Consider the following 20,808-nt stretch of genomic DNA (forward strand, 5'->3'; position numbering starts at 1 on the left):
TTTCTGGTTTTGGAGGTCACTTTCAGAAGCATCAAGTACAGGTCAAAACACAAAGCAGAGGGCAGGATAAAGATGAAAACGTGTATGAGTCCAACTCAGCTCAGAGCTTGAGTTTAGCTGAGGTTCCAGCTGCCACTCTCCTCTGCATTCGTTTGTCCCTGACCAAGTTCATGGCTATATCACCCCCAGTAATCCCTGTAATGGGCTGTAATCCTGGGGGGGAGCTGTTTCTGTTTATTAAATGGCCAACCTCTGAGCCACGTGGAGTATGGCCAGTTGTGGCTTCTTGCCCCGGCAGCTGATGGGCCACTTTTCTGTTTTAAAAACCAGGAATCTTCCAGGATAGAAAATGGAGATAGCAGGCAGGGGGTGGGGAAGAGGTGATGGGTGCTGGAAGCGAGGGCCCCTTCCAGGTCATGAGCTCTTTGAGAGCAGAATTCACGCGCGTGCTGTGGGTTTGCTATCCTTGAGCTCGTAACTACAGTTGAACAGGACTTCGATGTCGTTCCAGGGATGGTGCCATAGTTATAGCTGCCCGTGATGCCACCATTGTGGACCACTGAGGTGGGACGAGGAGATCAAATGGGGACAAAAGGCAGAAGGTGGGGAACGAACCAGGCAGAGTGGGCATCCCCTGACGGTCGGGAATTCTCAGTTCAGGGACCAGCTCAGGGACCAGGCGGCACCCAGGGCAGTTCTCTCAAGCCAACTACCTCTTCCCTCTCTGCCCTCAGCCCCAGTGTCTACTTCTTGGAGTTGGGGAAAGACTGCAGCAGCTGCTTGTTTAGAGACCCTGTCCCCTCACTGTGCCCCCTCCCCCCGCATCTGTCTTCTGGTTAGAGTTGTGTGAAGCGGAAGACAATTTGGGGCTTATTAGTGTCCCAGGGAGACATGTAACTTGTGTTGCTGGGACCCAAACAGCAAGAGTCTTAGCAGCAAACTCCAGCCGAGAAAAGACTGAGGAATTGTCTCACCTAATTATGGGGAATGGCCCTCTTTGTGTTTGCGATTCGGTACGGTTGTCCGATCGCTTTTGATCGCTTTTCTCCATTTGCTGGCTCAGGCTATGCTGGAATTGTGCTAATTAGGAGAGAAATGGACAGAGTGATCCTGTCAGCCCTGGTTACTGGTGGGGACAAAGCGGAATATTATTCTGAGGCAATGTTTTGTGAGGGCCCTTCTTCCAGGTCTCATTAGGAGGAAGGGGCCCACAGGAGGGGAAGGTTCCAAATGCCTGGCCCGTCTAATGGAGCATTGGGGTGTTCATGTGCTAATTAACAGGTTCTGCCAGCATTCGGGAGCCTCATGGTGCACCTGGTGCCACCTGAAGCCCCCAACCACTGCTGCTCCGGAAGAAAGTGTTGGGCACAGGGTGGGAAGGCCGGTGGCCTCTTTAAGCAGAGTCAGGGACACATCCCCGAAGTGCCCCAGAGCCTAAAGAGATAGGAAAAGTCAGTTACCGGCCAGTCAGAACTTCATGCGCTGGGAGAGACCACTCATTGCCCACTCTTTGGGGCTGGGGGGGTACAAGGTCCTCTGGTGAAATGAAGCCCATGCAAGGGCAGGTAGTCCTGTAGTTCTCAAAGGATGAAGAAAACAGAAACTGCAGAACATAACCAAATGCTTGGAGATGGAGTTTGTGCAGAAGTTGAGAGCTGGTATGAAACCCTGTTATCTGATCCCTGGGACCATCACCGTGGCCCACTGCCCATTTCCTCCCTTCCTGCTCTGCCTTTACCTTCCTGTGATGCCTTAATCCTGGAGGAAACAGAAGGGACCAGAGCATCCCACTGAAAATGAAATTCCTTGGCTTTATTATAAAACCCTTATGGAAGTCCAAACACCCTTCGGAAGCCACAAGGGCAATGGAATGACTTTCACCAGCTTCGTTTTCACTGCTCTGATTTGGGTGAGTTCAGAAGACAGAGGAGCTAAAATAACCTGCAGCCAGAGGACCAAAAACAAGGAGCAGTTAGCAGCTGTCCATTTAAAAAAATACAATCAGTAGGTAACAAAAAGATAAATTAATGATAGCATTTTGATATCAATGCAATTGATAGCCTGTGAACTTCTACTGCTCCAACAATGAAAAGAAAGCCAAGCAAATCAGCTGAGGCCTAAAACCTGAGAGACAGAAGAGAGCAAGAAGCAATGAGACCGTTGGTGAGAACAGCTTAGAATAAGAATTTGAAAATGTGCCTCCAGGCACCAGTGCTATGCTTCTCAGGACTGGTGCTGCTCACGGGCAACAGATGCGAGGCATGGATGGTATGTGGAACAGCAAAAGAAAAGAGAAGACAAACCTGTAGGCAAATGATACTTATTTATGCGAAAAATCATCTCTAAAGATTTAGAGCAGCATATTTGTCATGCTGTACCTTTTCAGTCAATCAACCAGCCATGCTTTTCTAGATCAGAGAAATCTACTGTCCACCCAGATGTCTTCTTGGGAAACAATGCTGAATCAATGATGCTAAGCAATTTGCTTTCCTTAAACGGAATGTTTTTTCTAAAAGGGCATGCTCTGGTCTGGAGCAGGTACACTATCAGTGGGTGAAAGCAGTAGTACTGATTAGCACTTCCTCTTTAGTTCCTGAACAGAGTTGTAAAGAAATGCTTACTAACGGTTTTCGCAGGTGGCAGAGAAATATTTGTTTTTGATCTGTCACGTTTAACTGGAAGCATGCAAACAGGTAGATCATGAACCCCCAGTTCAAAGAAGACACTGACAAAGAACTAGATGTGTGGGAGACAGCCACAATCTCAGACAGCAGATAATTTAGCGGGGCAATTAAGACATGTACTCAGATGACTTAAATATAAGGTGGATTGTAGTAATAAGAGCCATAAGGAGGTATACATAAATGCTGTAGGAATGCAGGGGGAAGGATTATGTCCAGCTGGATCATGCGGGGTTTACAGGAAGGATAGGGTGATGTGTAGGAAAAGGATGCAAGACTTTCTAGGAACTCAATGGCAAGAACAAAGGCATGTAAGTGAGGAATTGGGAACTGTTCAGATTAACTGGAACAGAGACTTCATATACTGGAGAGAAAGGAAACCAAACTGGAGGGTTGATTAGGATTAGATGTAGAGAGTTTTAAATGCCAGGATGATGGATCTAGACTTTATTAGTAGAGGAGGCGAGGTATTAAAGATTTTTAAACACTGTTTAGGGAGGTGAGCAGTAATGAGCTGGGTGGCTGGTAGGACAGAATGGCAGCTAGAGACCACGCAGTGGATGACCATAAAGCCCCACACCACCCACTGTGATATTAAAGGGAAGATAGTGGGTCATCTGCCATTATAGTTGTGCTTTCTGACGAGGTCTGTGCTTTAAATGTGCAAGTTGGCCTTTTGAGGAAAAACTCACTCTCCTATAAAAGGGAAATATTTATTATGATGACACAGACACCACCATATACAAAGTACAGTCCTCTAACACCCTGAAATACATACATGCACACATTGTACATAAATTTATATTATCAATATAAAAATACATCATTAACATCTCTAAGGACGGCAAATACAAAACCAATAAATATCACAATTCTAAAACATCTACTTACATTAAGTGCTGGTGAATAAGATGACAGTAAAAGGAAGAGGCCAAAGCAGACCAAAAAACCAACTACATAGCTTCAGTTTACAGACTGGAGTTGGTTTGGGGGAGGTATCCCAATGTTCTCCATATGTTTCTCAATTTCCCCAAGCACTTAGAAGTGCCTGACGTCATCAACTCTCAAAAACAGAGCAAAGTTAGAATTTGACATTATGGCACTAGTTTTTGCACACCCGCCTTTCTCTCTCTCTCCCCATCTTTCACATTCTTTAACCGCATTTAAGATAAAGGAATGTCAATAATAAGTTTTACTTAAAATCAAAGCCTCTATAGCCTAACCTTCTATATAGCACCCAAGCAGAATGTTTTCCTTCTCATACTCTCCTTTATGTCTTGTGTTAAATTCCACCCCACTTATCAATAGGTAAAATTGCATGGATGGTCAAATGGTGCAAATGAGAGAAAAATCCAACCTTAACTCTAGCATGGGAAACAAGGCAGAAGTGTCAGAAAATGGTTAATGAACCAGCTATTAAACTGAATAGTTTTGTGCCCTAGCAGACACTCGGGACCAAAACCTTGACCACAACATTCCTTGTGTCCAAACACCAACACACTACTGCCACATGGATGTTCTTTTCATAAAGTTTAGGAAACCCCATGTGCTTCTACAAACAACAGAGCCGGGGGCTGGCTTATAAGACAACATAAGGAGAACATGTATAATCAATTTTACCCACGGGCTAGATTTTCAGGTTTTAACGTAGAGACAGATAACTGGCAAAGAGCTCCATAAGAGTTGTAAAGTCAGGGAATTCTCTTTTTCTTGTGTGTGTGTGTGTTTCTGTCACATGGGTGGAATATCTAATCTGTGCTGTGAGATGGGACAAGGGGGGCAAAACATTGCCACCATTCCACAGCACATTCCTTTAAGGTCAAGTAGAGTTTCTAGTTTTTAATCAAATGGGAACTCCTGCAAGCAGTCCCCTTCTCCTATCTTTCAGGCCATACTGACTTTCTCACTTGAATCTGTAACAGATTAACTAGAACTCAAAAGTCCTTTCTGTTACCTTTAAGTTGGTCTGGAGGTCTAGAACCCAATGCAACCCTACATATGCCTTTCACTGTACAAGCTAATCCCAGGAGGGACCTGATTCACAGGGATCCCCTTCCCTGGAGTCAGACTGATGGTGGGGGCTGGGAGGTGGGGAATGCAAGGCATTGGGGGATGGGACTCTCTTGAGAGATGTAGAATTTTAAAAGCATTTCTCCAGCTGGGGATTCCTGGAACCTAGTATACAGTGGTGAGCTTGCAGGCCAAGCTGCATGGTCTGGTCCAGAATCTAATTGGTCTCTGGTCTCCTTGCATCATAAACACCTCCTAAGAGATCAAGTACAATTCAAAAGAACTTGTCCCATCAACACATCTCAACTGACTTTGCTATCACTGAATCAAATCAACTGTAAGATCCTGGAGCTCCAGAATCATTTCCGGAAACGAGAAAGCAGGACTTTGACCTTTAAGAATGATATACCTTCTGGTGTTACCAACATCCGAAGCTGAGACGGTCACAGTCTAGAAGCTGAATGAATAACTGCACCACAGATCCTTGGATAGAGCAGATTCTTCTCTTGCCGCCGAATGTCCTCAGAAGCGCAGAGTGCCAGGAGCAGGGGAGAGGGTCAGTCCTGGAGGTGCACCCTCCGGCCTCTGGGCAGGAAGCAGTGAGGTGCACGTCATCAGAACTGCACTGGGAGGGAAGCACGGTTCCAGTCCCCAGGGCATCCTGTCCGCAAGCAGCTGCTACTTCTTGGGCTTCTCTAGAATGTTGAGGAATTTCCCCCGTGTCATCTCTCTGGCTGGAATCACAAAGCAAATGAAAGATAAATGAAGACCTAAAATCTGAAAAAGCGTTCACAGGAAGACTTAATTTAAGAATGCAGATTGATTTAAATTGTATACAAAGTTGCTACCATAACAGATTCAATCTCTACTAACCTCCAAAATGGGAGAAAAACAAACCACTATTGACAACAAACTGTACCAAACTGTTCTGAAGTTGGTAATTACTATAACGCGCAGGCCAACTGGGGAAATCTTTATCATTTACCCTTGGGTTTGCTCTTGGAGGCTAAAATCCAACCAAGATTAGATTAGAGTCTTTTCTGGATTGTTGGTCTCTGGACATTTATAATCTCAAATCAAAATTAGAGATTATTTACCCCATCTCTCAGCAGTGGTAGTCCCTGGATACTGTAATGTAACAGAGTTTATATTCCCTCAGTGCAGTTCATCTGTGGATGGAGTAATAAAGTAGGGTGTATAGAGCTTTGGTCTTCTCTCTCTTGGCATTGTCAGTCCTTAGATATTTAATATAGCCAGGCAAGGTTTATGTGTCTTTTTCTCACTTTCAGCACCATCAATCTTTGAATGCTGTAGTTACAAGAGGGTTTATACAGCTACTTTCCTACATATGAGGCTCTGAAATGAAAGTAAAACATTTCTCAGTTACAAGACCCACTCCAGAAGCCCCCCATTTTAGCTCTGTCAAGCAAATCCTCAAAAATTGTACGTGGCATAACCCCCTTCATCCTCATCCCCACAAGATCATCTTTTTATGTCTCTTAAATGGATGTAACAGTGCTGAAAGTTTCCGATGGCTGGCCTGGGGGCCAGAAGTCTTCTGGAACCATGCAGTGAACACACAGCAGGCTATGGTGCCCTGTGGCTTCCAAGGACATGTCTCCATCTTGGCCAAAGGAGTGAGGTGGCTAGGGAGGCACCTGCAGGGGTGAGAAGGACCTTCACCCTAGCCTCCTTGCTTCCCTTCCCCGGTGCAGAGCAAATGGTGCTAGATGAATGGGCTCCCACTCCCCCACCCCACCATCTACATTTAATAGTTCTTGGTTTATTTGTACAAGGAAGAAATAAAACAATACAAACTTTGTAACCAGGAAAGCTTTTGGTAACTGCAGTCTATACATTCCCCATCTTTCACAAGTTCCAAAGCTCCAACAAAGGGAAAGGAAATCCCATTAACTAGGAATGGAAGCCCCAGCGTTGGGCTTGTCTCATGTGCCCTCAACCGTACCCTGGCCCAAATCAAACTGACCATTCCTTCCTTAGTGGGTTTACGCCAAATCCCATACATACAAAGTTCCTATAAGACTTGCAATTACTTGTTGATATACTTGTCTTCCTCCATGGAAGTCGAAGAACTGAGGGCAGAGATTGTGTTTTATTATTCTTTTTATCACCAGCACCTAGCATAGTGCTGGACCCGGTATCTGCTGAATAAATGTTGGCTGGATGAATGATAATATACAAAAGAACTAGAACCAAGTAGGAACAGAGTAAAGTTAGTTTCCTTCCATTTCACAGACAAACAATAAGACTTGTTAGTGACCCTCACTGCTCCATTCTCTACATTGTGGGATTCTTTTAAAATTTACCTTGCTTATTCGGCAAGAAAAGTCATTTCCCTTGATGGAAGTAGTGCCAGATTCATGGAGAGATCCAGGGACAAGGACTAACTACTCTAGAAGAAATCCAAACAAGTATTTTATTGCCCAGGGGAGGGAGCATGGATTTCTTTCAGAGAACACAGGATCTGAATGCAGTTTAAGTTCCAACTCTAATATTTATCAGCTGGGCAAGACCTCGAGATGGGAAAGATCTCTGTGCTTCAGTTTCTTCATCTGTAAAATGAGTAGCATATTAATGCCACCTGCCCCACCCTCTCGGGTATTCAGCCATGATCATGCTTGGTATAGTGGTATTATTAACACAGCGCCTTTCAGAGGAGGGTAAGTAGTCCATTGCTTCTCTTGCATGCAGTATTTCCTAAGTGAACAAGTGAATGAATTGTGATAAGGGAGGCTAGCAATCTCGAAAATCCCATTCCTTGGAATCTTTTCCCTCAGCCTGATCTATAGGAATTGACTTATACTTTTGGCCAGAGTGGGTCGCATCATTTATTCCTACTTGGATAGGTTTTCTGCCTACTCTCCAGTGCTTATTAATGAATTTAAACACAGTATCAAATGATCCTGCAAAGTGGCTAGAAGCAGGTGCTCTGGAAATCAGACTTGAGTAATACAATACTCAGCTGGGTAGAACAGAGCCCTGTTCCAAAAATCCTGGGCCAGGAGCACTGTACTGATCTTACTAATTATTTCTGCCTACTGTCCTTCATGTCCCACAATTCTTTGCTCTTTTCTTCCCCAAATGGGAGAATGACCAATATTTTAAGACTTAAAATTTTACAAGACCCAATCTATTCGAGGGATCAAAAGGATTTAAAAGGAAAAAAAAATGGATATTCCAAAGTCTCTCAGTGGCAAGCTCTCCTTGAATTTAACCAATCCTTTTTAACAACCCCCCTTCCACTCAGTCACTCCTCCCCCTTCAACCTAATTAAGTACACAGAGCTGCAGCAAACCACCGTAAAAGTAGAAGTATTCCAAAAGACATCATCTTTTACGTGGGAGGGGTGAAAGTTTTCCTACTCGCTGTTCCTATGTAGGAGATACACAAATGTGTGACACAGCTAGCTGCTCCCTAACAGAGGGCTGTGCCCTGTAAATCACATCCTAGGCACCAGCCCCTTTTTGAGCAGAGAAATTGCTGTGCGTCAGGGGCTGCTCCGGAGCACATGCCCTCCTGTTCACTTGTCATCAGAGACGTTAACATCTCTGATTAATTCATATACCCCTTATATTATTCCTCATCTCTTTATCCTTGGCTCTCCTGTTCTACTGCAATGTAAAGATTCTTACCGACCTGCTATAGTAATCACCACCCGCTAACTACACCCCCCCCCAAACCTAGTGAAATTGTTTAGCGATGCCAACCGCGCTTTTAATTTGCAAGACATCAGACACAGAGGTAATTTATACCAACATCTGTTCGTTTTTGACTTCTGAAACAAACTCACACATGCTGCTACAAAATCCCATTAGGAGTAGGGAGACAGCCTTCTGCTACTATTCTGTATTCCTCTTCTACACAGACACACAGACACAGACACACACAAACACACACACACACACACACACACACCCCTTCCAGTAGGGTTTATAATGTAAATGTGTTTTACTAAAAAACTCCCACCAAGGATTTCAAATCTCTTTGGGAAAAAACCTTTAGAGAAATCTATGCTTGCTGACAGAGGACAGTAAGGTATTTCTATGTCCTTCTGCCTAGTTCCATCCCTTCTTTCCAACAGTTACCACTTGGTATAATTCTTGCACTAATGACCAGGGTAAGATTACATACTCTTCAGCTTGGCACTTCCAATTCCTGCCTTCTCTCCTGCTTCTCTTTTCCCACAATGTGTTAGAAGACGATCCTCGGGACCATAAAGTTGCGAGAGAAAGTTTTATCTGGAGTTAACACCATTTCTTAACTATTTTCTGGTTCTGGATTGATTCTCTAGGATTACAAGATTCAACAGGAAGGCAGCACTGCTACCACAGTCGAATCTCTATGCTCAGAGGGATCGACTGGTCATCAGCCACCAGTGTATGCTCTGCAGAAGAGAAGCATGATCTCCACGTCAAGTCATGATTTACAGGCCCTCCTATGCTGGGCACACACCATAAACTGAGAAAGCCATAGTCAAGACTCTCACCAAAGGGTGAACATGTGAACTGCTGCTGAGTGTGGGACAGGGGACACATTTAAAGACAGCAAATGGATAAACTATAATCAACTTCCAGGTTGATGCAGTTTCTATCACCCCTTCATAGTTTCCCTAGGGCTGTCAGGTTCACAGCAGCTGTAAATACCTGGGTATACTTTAGAGAGGTCAGGGCTGAAGGGAGGACTCCATTCTGCTTGCTGTGAAGGTGGTGTGTGCTTTAATGTAATCTCTTCTTTAGACTCTCCAATTCCACCATCCTACATTTAGCCTTGCCTCTGGCTCCCTTTCCACAATGACTATCCCCAAACTGTCTTCTCTGCGGTAAATCTTCCGGTGGCTGGTTGAAAAAGATTCAGTGGTACAGACTGATTTCTCACCAGTGAGGGCATGAGGGATTACCAGAGGCACCCTGGTTAACGAGATTGGGTGCAGAATCTCTCACGAGACCAGCCCTCTATGCCAGGGCTTTGCACCTTTCGTCCATGACATATGGGTTTCATTATAGAAAGATTTTCCAGATTATAACTTTGAGGCAACTGCCTGATAAAATTCTGCTTATAGGGAACAATGTAAAGATTAAGTAACTTTTAATGAAATGGAAGAAACTCATAGCATTTGGTTTGCAGTTCCAATGCAAACCACTTTAAATATTTATATTGTGCCTCAATATAATTAAATCAATATAAATAAAAACATTAGCGAGGCGGATGGTTCTCTCATATCCTGAAAAGCAACAACAGGCTGTTTAGGAGACTCTGAGTGGCCAGGAAACAAAGGAGACAGCATAACGCTGTGAAAAGAGCAGGGCATGCATGTATTTATTTATTCATTCATTCATTCATTCATTCATTTATTTTGGCTGCGCTGTGCAGCTTGCAGGACCCTAGTTCCCTGACCAGGGATTGAACCTGGGCCCCCAGCAATGGAAGCGTGGAGTCCTAACCACTGTAACACCAAGGAATTCCCAAGAGCAGGGCTTTTAGCATTGGACAGGCTTGGATTCAAACCCCAGCTCCTACACTGAGCCTGAACCACTGCAGGCAAGTCACCCAAGTCATCTCTCTGTGTTTCAGTCACCTCATCTGTTCAAGATGGGATTAATACAAGGGTCACACAGGCATTCTGTAAATGCTAGCTACTGTATGACTCTTTCTTTCATGTCAAACAAGAAGTTTATTTAAGCAACCAGATACTTGATGGGAAAATTATCTAGGATTCATTTCGTTTAGAGTAATTTATCCCTGCTTAAAGATAGATTGCCTTACACATAACAGCTATGTACAAAAAAGTTATAAAACTGCCCTGGGTTTTACAGTGATAAAGTGAAAAACATTAAAATTCTCCAATGGAACAAGGTATGCAAGGATTTTTGTTTGTTTGATTTCTGTTAAACAGTGAGAGCAAAATAACTTACTTGAATATGAAAGACGAGGACTGAATGAGCACGCCACTAATGGAGAGAGGGGGGACTGTTACAGAACCAGAATTCTGCCCCAGTTGTTGTCAAGCAAAACATAACACTGGTCATTTAGCTTAAAAAAAAAAGCCAATATGCTTGTGTACACTAGTTACTTCAACTACAATAAAGACGTGAGGAAGGGGTATATGAAAGAATAGAGAAGTCCATACTGTAGTAGTCAGGATGTGGGAGAACCAAACTGCAGTCTTCTAACTGCGAAGGTCTTCTTGGTCTGTGGGAACTGAGATCTGGAGTAAAGAGCAAGTTCCCTTCATAGCAGACACCTCCTGTCTGCTGCTGGAACACACTGACGGCATCTTGACTACTATAGTACGGATTTCTCTGTTCTTCCATGTACCATTTCCCCACTCCTTTACTGTACTTAAAGTAACTGGTGATATACACGAGCATATTCCCTTTATTTTTTTTAAGCTAAATGACCAATGCTATGTTTTGATCGACAACAACTGGGGCAGAATGCTGGTTCCGTGACAGCGCCCCCTCCTCCATTAGTGGCATGCTCATTCAGCCCTTCTCTTTCATAATCCAGTAAGTTATTTTGCTCTCACAGTGTGTCTGTTTCATGAATTGGCTGCCTATTAAGCTGGAATCTGACCTACCTCAAATGACAAACCCTGTCATTCACAGTAAGCCTTCATTAGTTTACTAAGTGGCGTATGCTTAATCTTAATCTGTGCGCCACAGAACTGTCCAGCCCCGCCACCTTCAAATTAATATGATCATTGTTCTTAGCCTTGACTCCTTCCTTGGGTTTTCCATCGGTCATGGGAAACAACAGAGTCTCCGCAGCTGCCATTTCACAAAAGAGAAAAGGTACCAGGTCAGTACCGGATGCGCACACAAACAAGCAGCACCAGGAGTGGCAAAAAGAGGATGAACTATTTATTTTTTAAAGGCTCTCAAATGTAAAACAAAGGGAAACATGCCTGACTTGCATCTGTGTAACACGTATACTCTGGAGGTTCAAACCTGGGTGCTAGTTAGAGGCAGCGACCTTCCTTAACTACACCAGCAGCTTCTTCTAGCAAAAAGGAGCACATAAAACCCTAGTTAGTTCGGTTTAAATCAATGTGCTAAAAGGTTATCTATTTAACTAGACTTATAGAAGGTGTTTTGTAGAAATGATGCCATTTGTTGATTACAGTTTTGACTTTTTTTTAACAATTATTTTTTAGTTGAAGGCGTTCTAATTCCGCTGAGGGACCTCCTAGTCATGAGTGTGTGCTATGCAGAAGAGAAGCATGAAGGGGATGGATGAATAGATAAGTTAGTCACATACAGAGCCTACCTACTATGTACTAGGTATTAGGGAAAATTCAAATAAATGAGAAGTGGCCTTTGAGATGGAGCTATCTAGCTGTTCACAGGCACCTTGGTACATCAGAGGAGAACAAAGGAAACCAATGTGATTTACAGTGCTGATTTCTCTCTCACAGGAATGAGAAAGTTTTCCTGTCACTCTGGCATAGGGCCGGCGTACAGCAGAGCAGTTCCAGGCAGGCCCCCAGACTGAGATTCTTCACCATGCTCCAGTTCAGACCTCCACAAAAACCTATCACTAAGTGGTCAATAATTCAAGTCAAGGACTAAGCACTTTATAATGCCTCTGATATGAGAGTGGCTGGGGCCACTGTCAAGAGCAGAAGGTGCTATGAACTGAGCATGGTGTTCCTGGATGAGAAGGAACTCTCTTGGGACCTCATTTGAATACTTGGTGGCCCTCAGAAAATGGTGTAATTGTAATATGGTCTACTGACCATTCTCAGTCAACTCTTGTGGGAGAGTCCACTCAACGTAAGAGTTTATGGTAGAGGGACTTCCCTGGTGGTGCAGTGATTGAGAAACCGCCTGCCAATGTAGGGGACACAGGTTTGAGCCGTGGTCCAAGAAGATCCCACGTGCCGCAGAGCAACTAAGCCCATGCACCACAACTACTGAGCCTGCACTCTAGAGCCCGCGAGCCACAACTACTGAGCCCGTGTGCCACAACTACTGAGCCCGTGTGCCACAACTACTGAAGCCCAAGCGCCTAGAGCCCATGCACCGCAAGGAAGACCCAACACAGCCAAAAATAAATAAATTTAAAAGAAAAGATTTTATGGTAGAAATCTCACTTTTCTCTAAAATATATAAAAGCAGCATTTGAAGGCAGACAGAACAGCCTTAGGCTTTTGCCCAAAATTCTTTGAGAATGAAATAATATCTAAGAAAAAAACAGTCTGGATGCTACATCCATGACCAAACTATCATTGATTATGAAAATCTTCATCCTAAGCATTCTCAGAAAATCCTTTTTGGGGCACACTTCCCAGATTCTCTTTCTATTCAGTGTCTTGTCTCTCTAACATGACTTTTTCTTCTAAAAGAGTGGGGTGGCTAAGAACTATGTTCTCTCCCATGAATTCAGGAAAAGATAATTTCATATCAAACATTTTTTTTTCAATTCATAGCAAGGGCCACTTCCAGAGAATGTTTTATCCAAGAAGTAATATAAAAAAGAAAAGCCAGGACTCAATGTACAGTTAAATGCATTTGGACAGTTCCAATATGGAAAATAATTTTAATGGCTTTTCACAACAGGGGGAAAAAAAAGGACAGAAACATCCAGCCAACAGATTTATTCTCAGAATATAAACCATCAAGCAGGAACATAAAATATGGGAAGTGTCATCCATGATGCCTGAAGGCTGAAAGAAGTAGAAGAATCTTAATTGTCAGGTATTTGAAAAATGCTGTATTCAGGTGAAAGCCTATGTTTCTCCATCAACTCTCCTTGCTCTGCCCTCTTTCAAGAGCAAAACAAGACTAGATTTCAAATATTCAACCCTTTTTATCATCCTTCTCCCTACTAAAAAACAAACCAAAACAATAACAACAAACCCCAAAGATTTGTGTTCAAGAAATGAGACCTAAAAACTTCTTATTTGTATTTTGTTTCCTCTTCAGAGGGCCTCACAGGCCTATTTCACTTGGTTCCACTTCCAAGGGTAAACTCAGTTGAACGAACAGCAATGAGATCAAAGCAATGGATTAATACACTCGGGGCAAACTTTTATTAAATACTCATAAATTTTTGCAGAACATTCACACTTCAGGGCCTTCACATAGTAATACATCGTGGTGAAACACTTATTGTGACCAAAGGCTAGTAGCTTCACACAGTCTTAATTTCCTCATTCATAAAGTGAGTACAGCAATAATAATCTATCATGTAAGGTTAAGAAAGAACTAGTCAAACTGATTTCATCAGGACACAAAATATTTTGCCCCAAGTTAGAGTAATTTATTCACAGGCAATATCCCACTCCCAGGAAAATCAGACCAAGATCACAGTATAGATGAATTTCAAAGGACTTGGATATTAAGAAAATCCTCCTGCTTGGAACATCCCCACCTCAAGGTGCTGGCAGCAGCAAACGTCTACAGAGGATAGAGGCCCCAGTCTTCTTGACCCACAGGGCAGGGAAAGAGTTACATCTTCACAGTGCGAAGCCAATAAAAACCTCTCTTGATTATAATTTAGATAAGAACCACTGGATTGAATAATAATGTCTGAAACTCCCCTGGCTGTTTCACCTTGAGACGTCCATCACTGGGTTAAACATGATGCTAATTGCATTTGGATTGATTAATTTCTCTCACTCCTGTCTATTCGAATAACGCTTAACAAAATAATCATAGCACCCAGAGCCAAATCTTTTCCGTCAAAGGAATGAAGCCATCAGAACAGGCAGAGATGAAAGAAATGAAGATGACCCGTAATTACAGCTACGGTGAGATCATTACCATATTATACGAAATGAGTGTGGGGGGAGGGGGAGGAGAGGGAGGAGGGGCTGAGATTATTTTTTTTTTTAATGAAACGCTACGATCTAAGAATACAGATTTGATATCAAGTGGAACACAGAGAAATATAGAACTTTAAAAAAATACAAATCTTGCTCATGAAATTGCAAAATCCGACAAACACTGAGGCCCAAGATACATCAAATGTCTTGGGCTGTGCGCAGGTATTATTCATGCCACTATTTTTTCACCACAATATCACTTTGCTTATGACTTACATAGAGATAGAAGATGCTGTCTTGATACCACAAGCACTCCTATAGTTACTGGAGAATTTTTCTTTAAGCCAGGGAATAAGATCATTTTATTGTAATTTTGTTAGAGGTGGCCTTGTTTGTAAAATTAGAATCTGACTTTTAACTGCAGGTAGTTCCAGTTTAAGACACCAAAGAAAATGTCTATGAATCTTCACGCATGGTTCATCGGACAGTAGTATGGACTTAACTCACCAGAAAGGAAGAATATATTTCCCTACTTTCTTGTTGTTTGATATGACCTTTTAATATATATGATATAGAAAAACCTATGATCGCATAGGATTTGAACTTTGGTCTGAATCTATCACTTATTAGATGGTGCTCTCTGGTAAATTATGTAGCCTCTTTGTGCCTCAGTTCCTTCATCTGTAAAATAGGGATTAGTACCTACCTGAGTGGGTTGCATGAGACTTAAGACAATACATTTAAGTCCTCAGTAAGTGCTGGCACAAGAAGAAATTTCCCCCTAAGATTAATTTTATGGCTATTTACAGAACCTTGAACGTGTTTTTGTTTTTGTTTTGGTCAGTCTGCAAGGCATGCAGGATCTTAGTTCCCTGACAAGGGACCTAACCCGCACCCCCTGCAGTGGAAGCACCGTGTCTTAACCACTGGCCCGCCAGGGAAGTCCCTTGAATGTTTTGGTTATTTCATTTAATGAAGTTATTTCAAATAGACACTGTAAAGTACCTTGAATATAGATTTTAACAAATATTTGTGAAATAAATAAATAGGATACTTAGAAGGTGCATTATTCTAATAGGCTAGAAGTATCTGGGGGATATTTTTGCTACGGTATTTTATTTTATTTTTAAAATTTTATTTATTTATTTTTTAACATCTTTATTGGAGTATAACTGCTTTACAATGGTGTGTTAGTTTCTGCTTTATAACAAAGTGAATCAGCTATACATATACATATATCGCCATATCTCTTCCCTCTTGCCTCTCCCTCCCACCCTCCCTATCCCACCCCTCTAGGTGGTCACAAAGCACCGAGCTGATCTCCCTGTGCTATGCGGCTGCTTCCCACTAGCTATCGGTTTTACATTTGGTAGTGTATATATGTCCATGCTGCTCTCTCACTTTGTCCCAGCTTACCCTTCCCCCACCCGTGTCCTCAAGTCCATTCTCTAGTAGGTCTGCGTCTTTATTCCTGTCCTGCCCCTAGGTTCTTGCTACGGTATTTTAAACAGAGAAACATCATTAAGTTGAAAACAATAAAAACAGATATTGAAATTGTTTTACTTAGCTTGGACAAGAAGACATGTTTTTCTATTTTGTTATATAACAAATACTCCCAAAGAAAACAAGCATATGTATTCTGAATTTGTAATCATTCAGTAGTAAATGTGAACAGTGCTTTAAAAGAAAAAAACCAAAACACTGTATTTCTGCCAGGTTAAAACAAGAGTCTAAACCATTTACTATGTTAACTCGGTATTCTCTGCTTTCTTTCTGGGTAAGAGAGGCAATGTATACAGTAAAAAGGATTTCTCTTATCTGGCTTTGGAATTAGATGGGTCTAGCCTTGATTCAAATCCCAGCCCCCCCCCCCCATTTACAGGTGTTAAGACCTTAAGCAAATTATTTTTATGAGCATCAGTTTTCTCATTCATAAAATGTAATTGTAAAATAGACTTTGCAGTCTTGTGAGATAAAATGAGGTATGAAAATCCTTTATATTGCCTGGCGTATAGTAGGAAAGTCTATAAATGGCAACGTTAATCATTTTTTTAATCTGCCAAATCTCAGTTCAAACATCACCTTTTCAAAGAGGCCTTCTGTGGCCACCCTATCCAAAGTGAGTCCTCTTGGTTACTTTCTTTCATATCAGCACATTTACTTCCTTCACAGCACTTACCAAAATCTGAAATTAACTTTGTTTATTTCTCTTCATGCTCCTTGAAGTTCTACAGCACCTCCTGCTCTATCCCCAGCAACTAGAACAATACCAGGCACCTGGGAGGTGGTCAACTATATATCTATTGAAATAATTTATTCATATATGAGGAAAGAGGAAATCTGCTTCCTTTTCAATTCTTAATTCAATACTGTGCATAAGAAATTTTTGTCCTAGTAAAATTACCTATGTTTTTGACCCAGCAATTTTACTTCTAGGTAGCTACCCAAAGATACACCAGCAAAAATATTACATAGGGTATTCATATTCCTATTCATTTCAGCACTATCTGTAATAACTGAAGATTGGAAACAACTCAAATTTAGGGAAGGGACTCCATATTACAGAGTACTGTGCAACTGTACGAAGGAATGAAGAAGAGACCTATATATTGCTATGGAGCGATCTCCAGAACATACTGCTGAGCAGAAAAAAAGCAAGGCGCAGAACACTATGTATAATATATTACCTTATGTGGAAAATAGGACATGGTGAAATACACAGGTATATTTACTTATATTTTCAAAAGAAATAATGGAAGGATAAAGTTTAGTATTTGTTTTTACTAATAAAGATGGTTACCTAGAAGAGAAAAAGAGAGGGGGTAGGATAGAGGTGGAAGGTAGACACTTTGGATGCACCTTATTTTATATGTTTTACTTTGGGACACCATATAAATATTTTATACATTAAAAAATTCATTAAATAGAAAAATGGCAATCTCTAAAAGTGGAAATAAACTGAAAATAACTTGAATCTCTAAAATTTGGCAATAACCACACAGTACAAAAGTTTAAATAATTCTAAAAGACATATTCTACTATATATCCCTACAAGTACATATCATAAAGATATAAATGAGGCACAGAGAAATCTTAAATTGCATTCAGCAGTCTTGTTGTTATATGTAGTTAGTTCTTTTGATGCTAGCCTCATTGTGGGTTAAAACATAAATAATTATGTTAGTTATTAGAAATCAAGATTTCCAGAGTAAAAGACATACTATTATAAAATCAAATACATTGTATATGAGAAAAGAATCTAAAAAAGAATGAATATATGTATATGTATAACTGAATAACTCTGCCGTGCTCCTGAAACTAACATAACGTTGTAAATCAACTAAACTCCAATAAAATTAAAATTAAAAAAAAAAACCCGAATACATTAAGTTAAAACCCTTAAACATCTTTTTTTTTTTTTTTGCGGTACGCGGGCCTCTCACTGCTGCGGCCTCTCCCGTTGCGGAGCACAGGCTCCGGACGCGCAGGCTCAGCGGCCATGGCTCACGGGCCCAGCCGCTCCACGGCATGTGGGATCCTCCCAGACCGGGGCACGAACCCGCGTCCCCTGCATCGGCAGGCGGACTCTCAACCACTGCGCCACCAGGGAAGCCTCCCCCTTAAACATCTTTAATTTAAACTGGGCATATTGGTAGGAACACAATTTCTTTTTCTCTTAAAAAACAAAACAACAACAACTCATTTACCAACCCTGTCCATGGAAAAAGCCCAGAAGCAATGACAGTCCAGTACCAATTAATACTCTTAGTACTTGGATTTCTACTAAAACGAAGATTTCTACTCCCAGGGTTCCTTGGAGAAATGGATAAGATTCTAAGTCTGAAGTAAATGAACAAGGAATATCTTGACACGCTGAAAGGAAGGAAGTTACCAAAGATTACTAGGGTCATGTCAAATGACACAGAAGTCAGCATAAAGGGGTGTCCACTAACTAAAGATGGAACAGTTTTGAGTGTCAAAAACAATAATGATTATAGTGCTTAGAAATACATTAAATAGTATTTTAATGTATTATATTTAATATAATATTAATATAATGTATTATATTAAATTATAATACACTAGTATACTGTTTTATATTTAATATATTATATTTTACTATAATATTTCTTAAAAGCCCTCAGTCACTTCAACTCATTTCATGTTCTGAAAATTGGTAAGTAAAAGAGGGGGAAAATCAAGCATTTTTTCTGCCTTTCCTCTTTGGACCACATTTCAGGGAAACCAAATAGTTGCTGATTTATTAGAATAGTAATCATCATCATTATTATTATTATGGAAAGAATGAGACTGATACCACCTAAACCCACTGATCTTCACTGAAACTAGAACAAATGAAGGTCCTGTGTTTCATATGCAACAATAGCAAGTACACTTATGAAGCATTCTTGCCAAAAAGACTGACTCCGAACCCACTTTATTCTCTAACTCTACTAGATTACAGGAAATTTGGGGGAAAAGAGGACCATGTGGAATGCTACCACCATGAGAAAAATCATCCAAATTTAAAATGTGGGAGGTCCTCCTGGACAAACAACCCAGTTTCTTCAGCAATTAAATAGCATGGGGCGGGGGGGATAACCTAGAAGAAGAAGAGTGTGCTTATAGAGAAGATTAAGTGACTGAAGACTGATGTCAATCAAATGCAATGTGTAGACCTTGTCCAGATGTTGACTCATACAAACCAACTGTGAAAAACACAATTTTTAACCAAACTGGACATGGACTATAAGACGTTACTAAGGAATTATTATTTTATGTTGTTTGGTGTAATAACTGTGTGTGTTTTTTAAAGGCCTTCTTGGTTAGAGATACATACTAAATTATTTATGAATGACATGGTACTAGGATTTGCTTTAAAATACTCCAGCCAACAACACAACCACAACAAAAAGTGTGATATAAGGGGGCAGAGATACAACAAGAATGGCAGAAAGTTGACAATTATTGAAGCTGGGGATGGGTACGTGGAGTTCATTATAGCATTCTTTCTAGTTAGTATATGCTTGGAAAATCTCCATAGTAAACAGAAAACTTCACCAAATGCTTCTCTGGAAATACAGCTTTTTCTCATTATCACTACATATCATAATACAATGAAGAGTAGGCCAGGGAACAGAGATGGGGATAATTAATTCTGCAGAGGACTTGGAAATGGATGGACAGGAAAAGCTGTAGAAAGGGGGTGACTTTTCATGTCATGAATGTTTATTTCCATTGTTAAATTCTTTGGATGAGGAACAAATTACACATGACCAAACAATCAAAAGCAGATTACATATTTTTTAAACTCTACCAAATCTAACTCAGGTTAAGCCTAATAATAATAAGCTGCTGCCTTCCAACCTTTATTTAAGAAATCATACAGACAAATCTAAGAGCACAATTTTCAATTTATTCATAAAATAGCTATGAGGGAAGCTCTCTGGTTCAACATTTTGCTTCTAAAAAATTCTTTGGGAGGTGGAGAGAATGAGTCTTTGGTCACTCATTTATTTATTTATATAAATTTATTTATTTATTTATTTATTCTTGGCTGCATTGGGTGTTCGTTGCTGCGCGCAGGCTTTCTCTAGTTGCAGCGAGCCGGGGCTACTCTTTGTTGCAGTGCACAGGCTTCTCATTGCGGTGGCTTCGCTTGTTGCAGAGCATGGGCTCTAGGTGCGTGGGCTTCAGTAGTTGTGGCTCGTGAGCTCTAGAGCACAGGCTCAGTAGTTGTGGCGCACGGGCTTAGTTGTTCCACAGCATGTGGGATCTTCCTGGACCAGGGCTCAAACCTATGTCCCCTGCATTGGCAGGCAGATTCTTAGCCACTGTGCCACCAGGGAAATCCAAGTTACACATTTATTGAATCTTCTCATAAAAAGCTTTAGGGTTGCTACAGCAGAAATTAACACATTGTAAATCAACTATACTTCAATAAAATTTTAAAAAAGAAAGCTTTAGGGTTGGTAGCAAGCCTAACTTTAAGGCTGAGGCCAGTCCAATAGCTAAAAGGAATAGCCTAATCTAAACAAAGTTACAAAAGGAATGGCTTAATCTAAACGTTCACTAGTCCTGTTAACTTTCAGCTAGTTTTTCCTCATACTATCAACAACTGTGAATATAAATGACCTCAATAATCCTACTTCACTTTGATCACTCTTTTACTTCACAGATGACGATTTATCCAATTTTAACACAAATTACTTGTTCTACCCGATAATTTGATTTTTAATTGTTGGCATTGTGGTTTCACATATGTATGGTTCATGTTTTCAACTTGACCAGACAATAAGTTCATCAATGGTAGACACTTTTAAAGATATT

The 20,808-nt window shown here is 41.1% G+C and overlaps 1 protein-coding gene across 4 annotated transcripts in view; it reads right to left on the minus strand.

Annotated features, from left to right (window-relative positions):
* Window positions 1-3,418: 3,418 nt before the first annotated feature.
* Window positions 3,419-20,808, minus strand: part of LIN52 (lin-52 DREAM MuvB core complex component) — a 118,844-nt gene continuing 101,454 nt past the window's right edge. For 2 of the 4 annotated variants that reach the window (XM_060166520.1, XM_060166539.1), the window contains exon 6: window positions 3,419-5,425. In XM_060166520.1, coding sequence (XP_060022503.1) covers window positions 5,370-5,425 — 56 coding nt within the window. In that variant the 3' untranslated portion in view covers window positions 3,419-5,369. Of the gene's footprint in view, window positions 5,426-5,788; window positions 6,048-20,808 lie in introns of all 4 variants that reach the window. The other 2 variants (XR_009543539.1, XM_060166494.1) reach the window with 2 other exon arrangements.

Source organism: Lagenorhynchus albirostris, chromosome 1, assembly GCF_949774975.1.
Source record: "Lagenorhynchus albirostris chromosome 1, mLagAlb1.1, whole genome shotgun sequence".
Lineage (NCBI taxonomy): Eukaryota > Metazoa > Chordata > Mammalia > Artiodactyla > Delphinidae > Lagenorhynchus > Lagenorhynchus albirostris.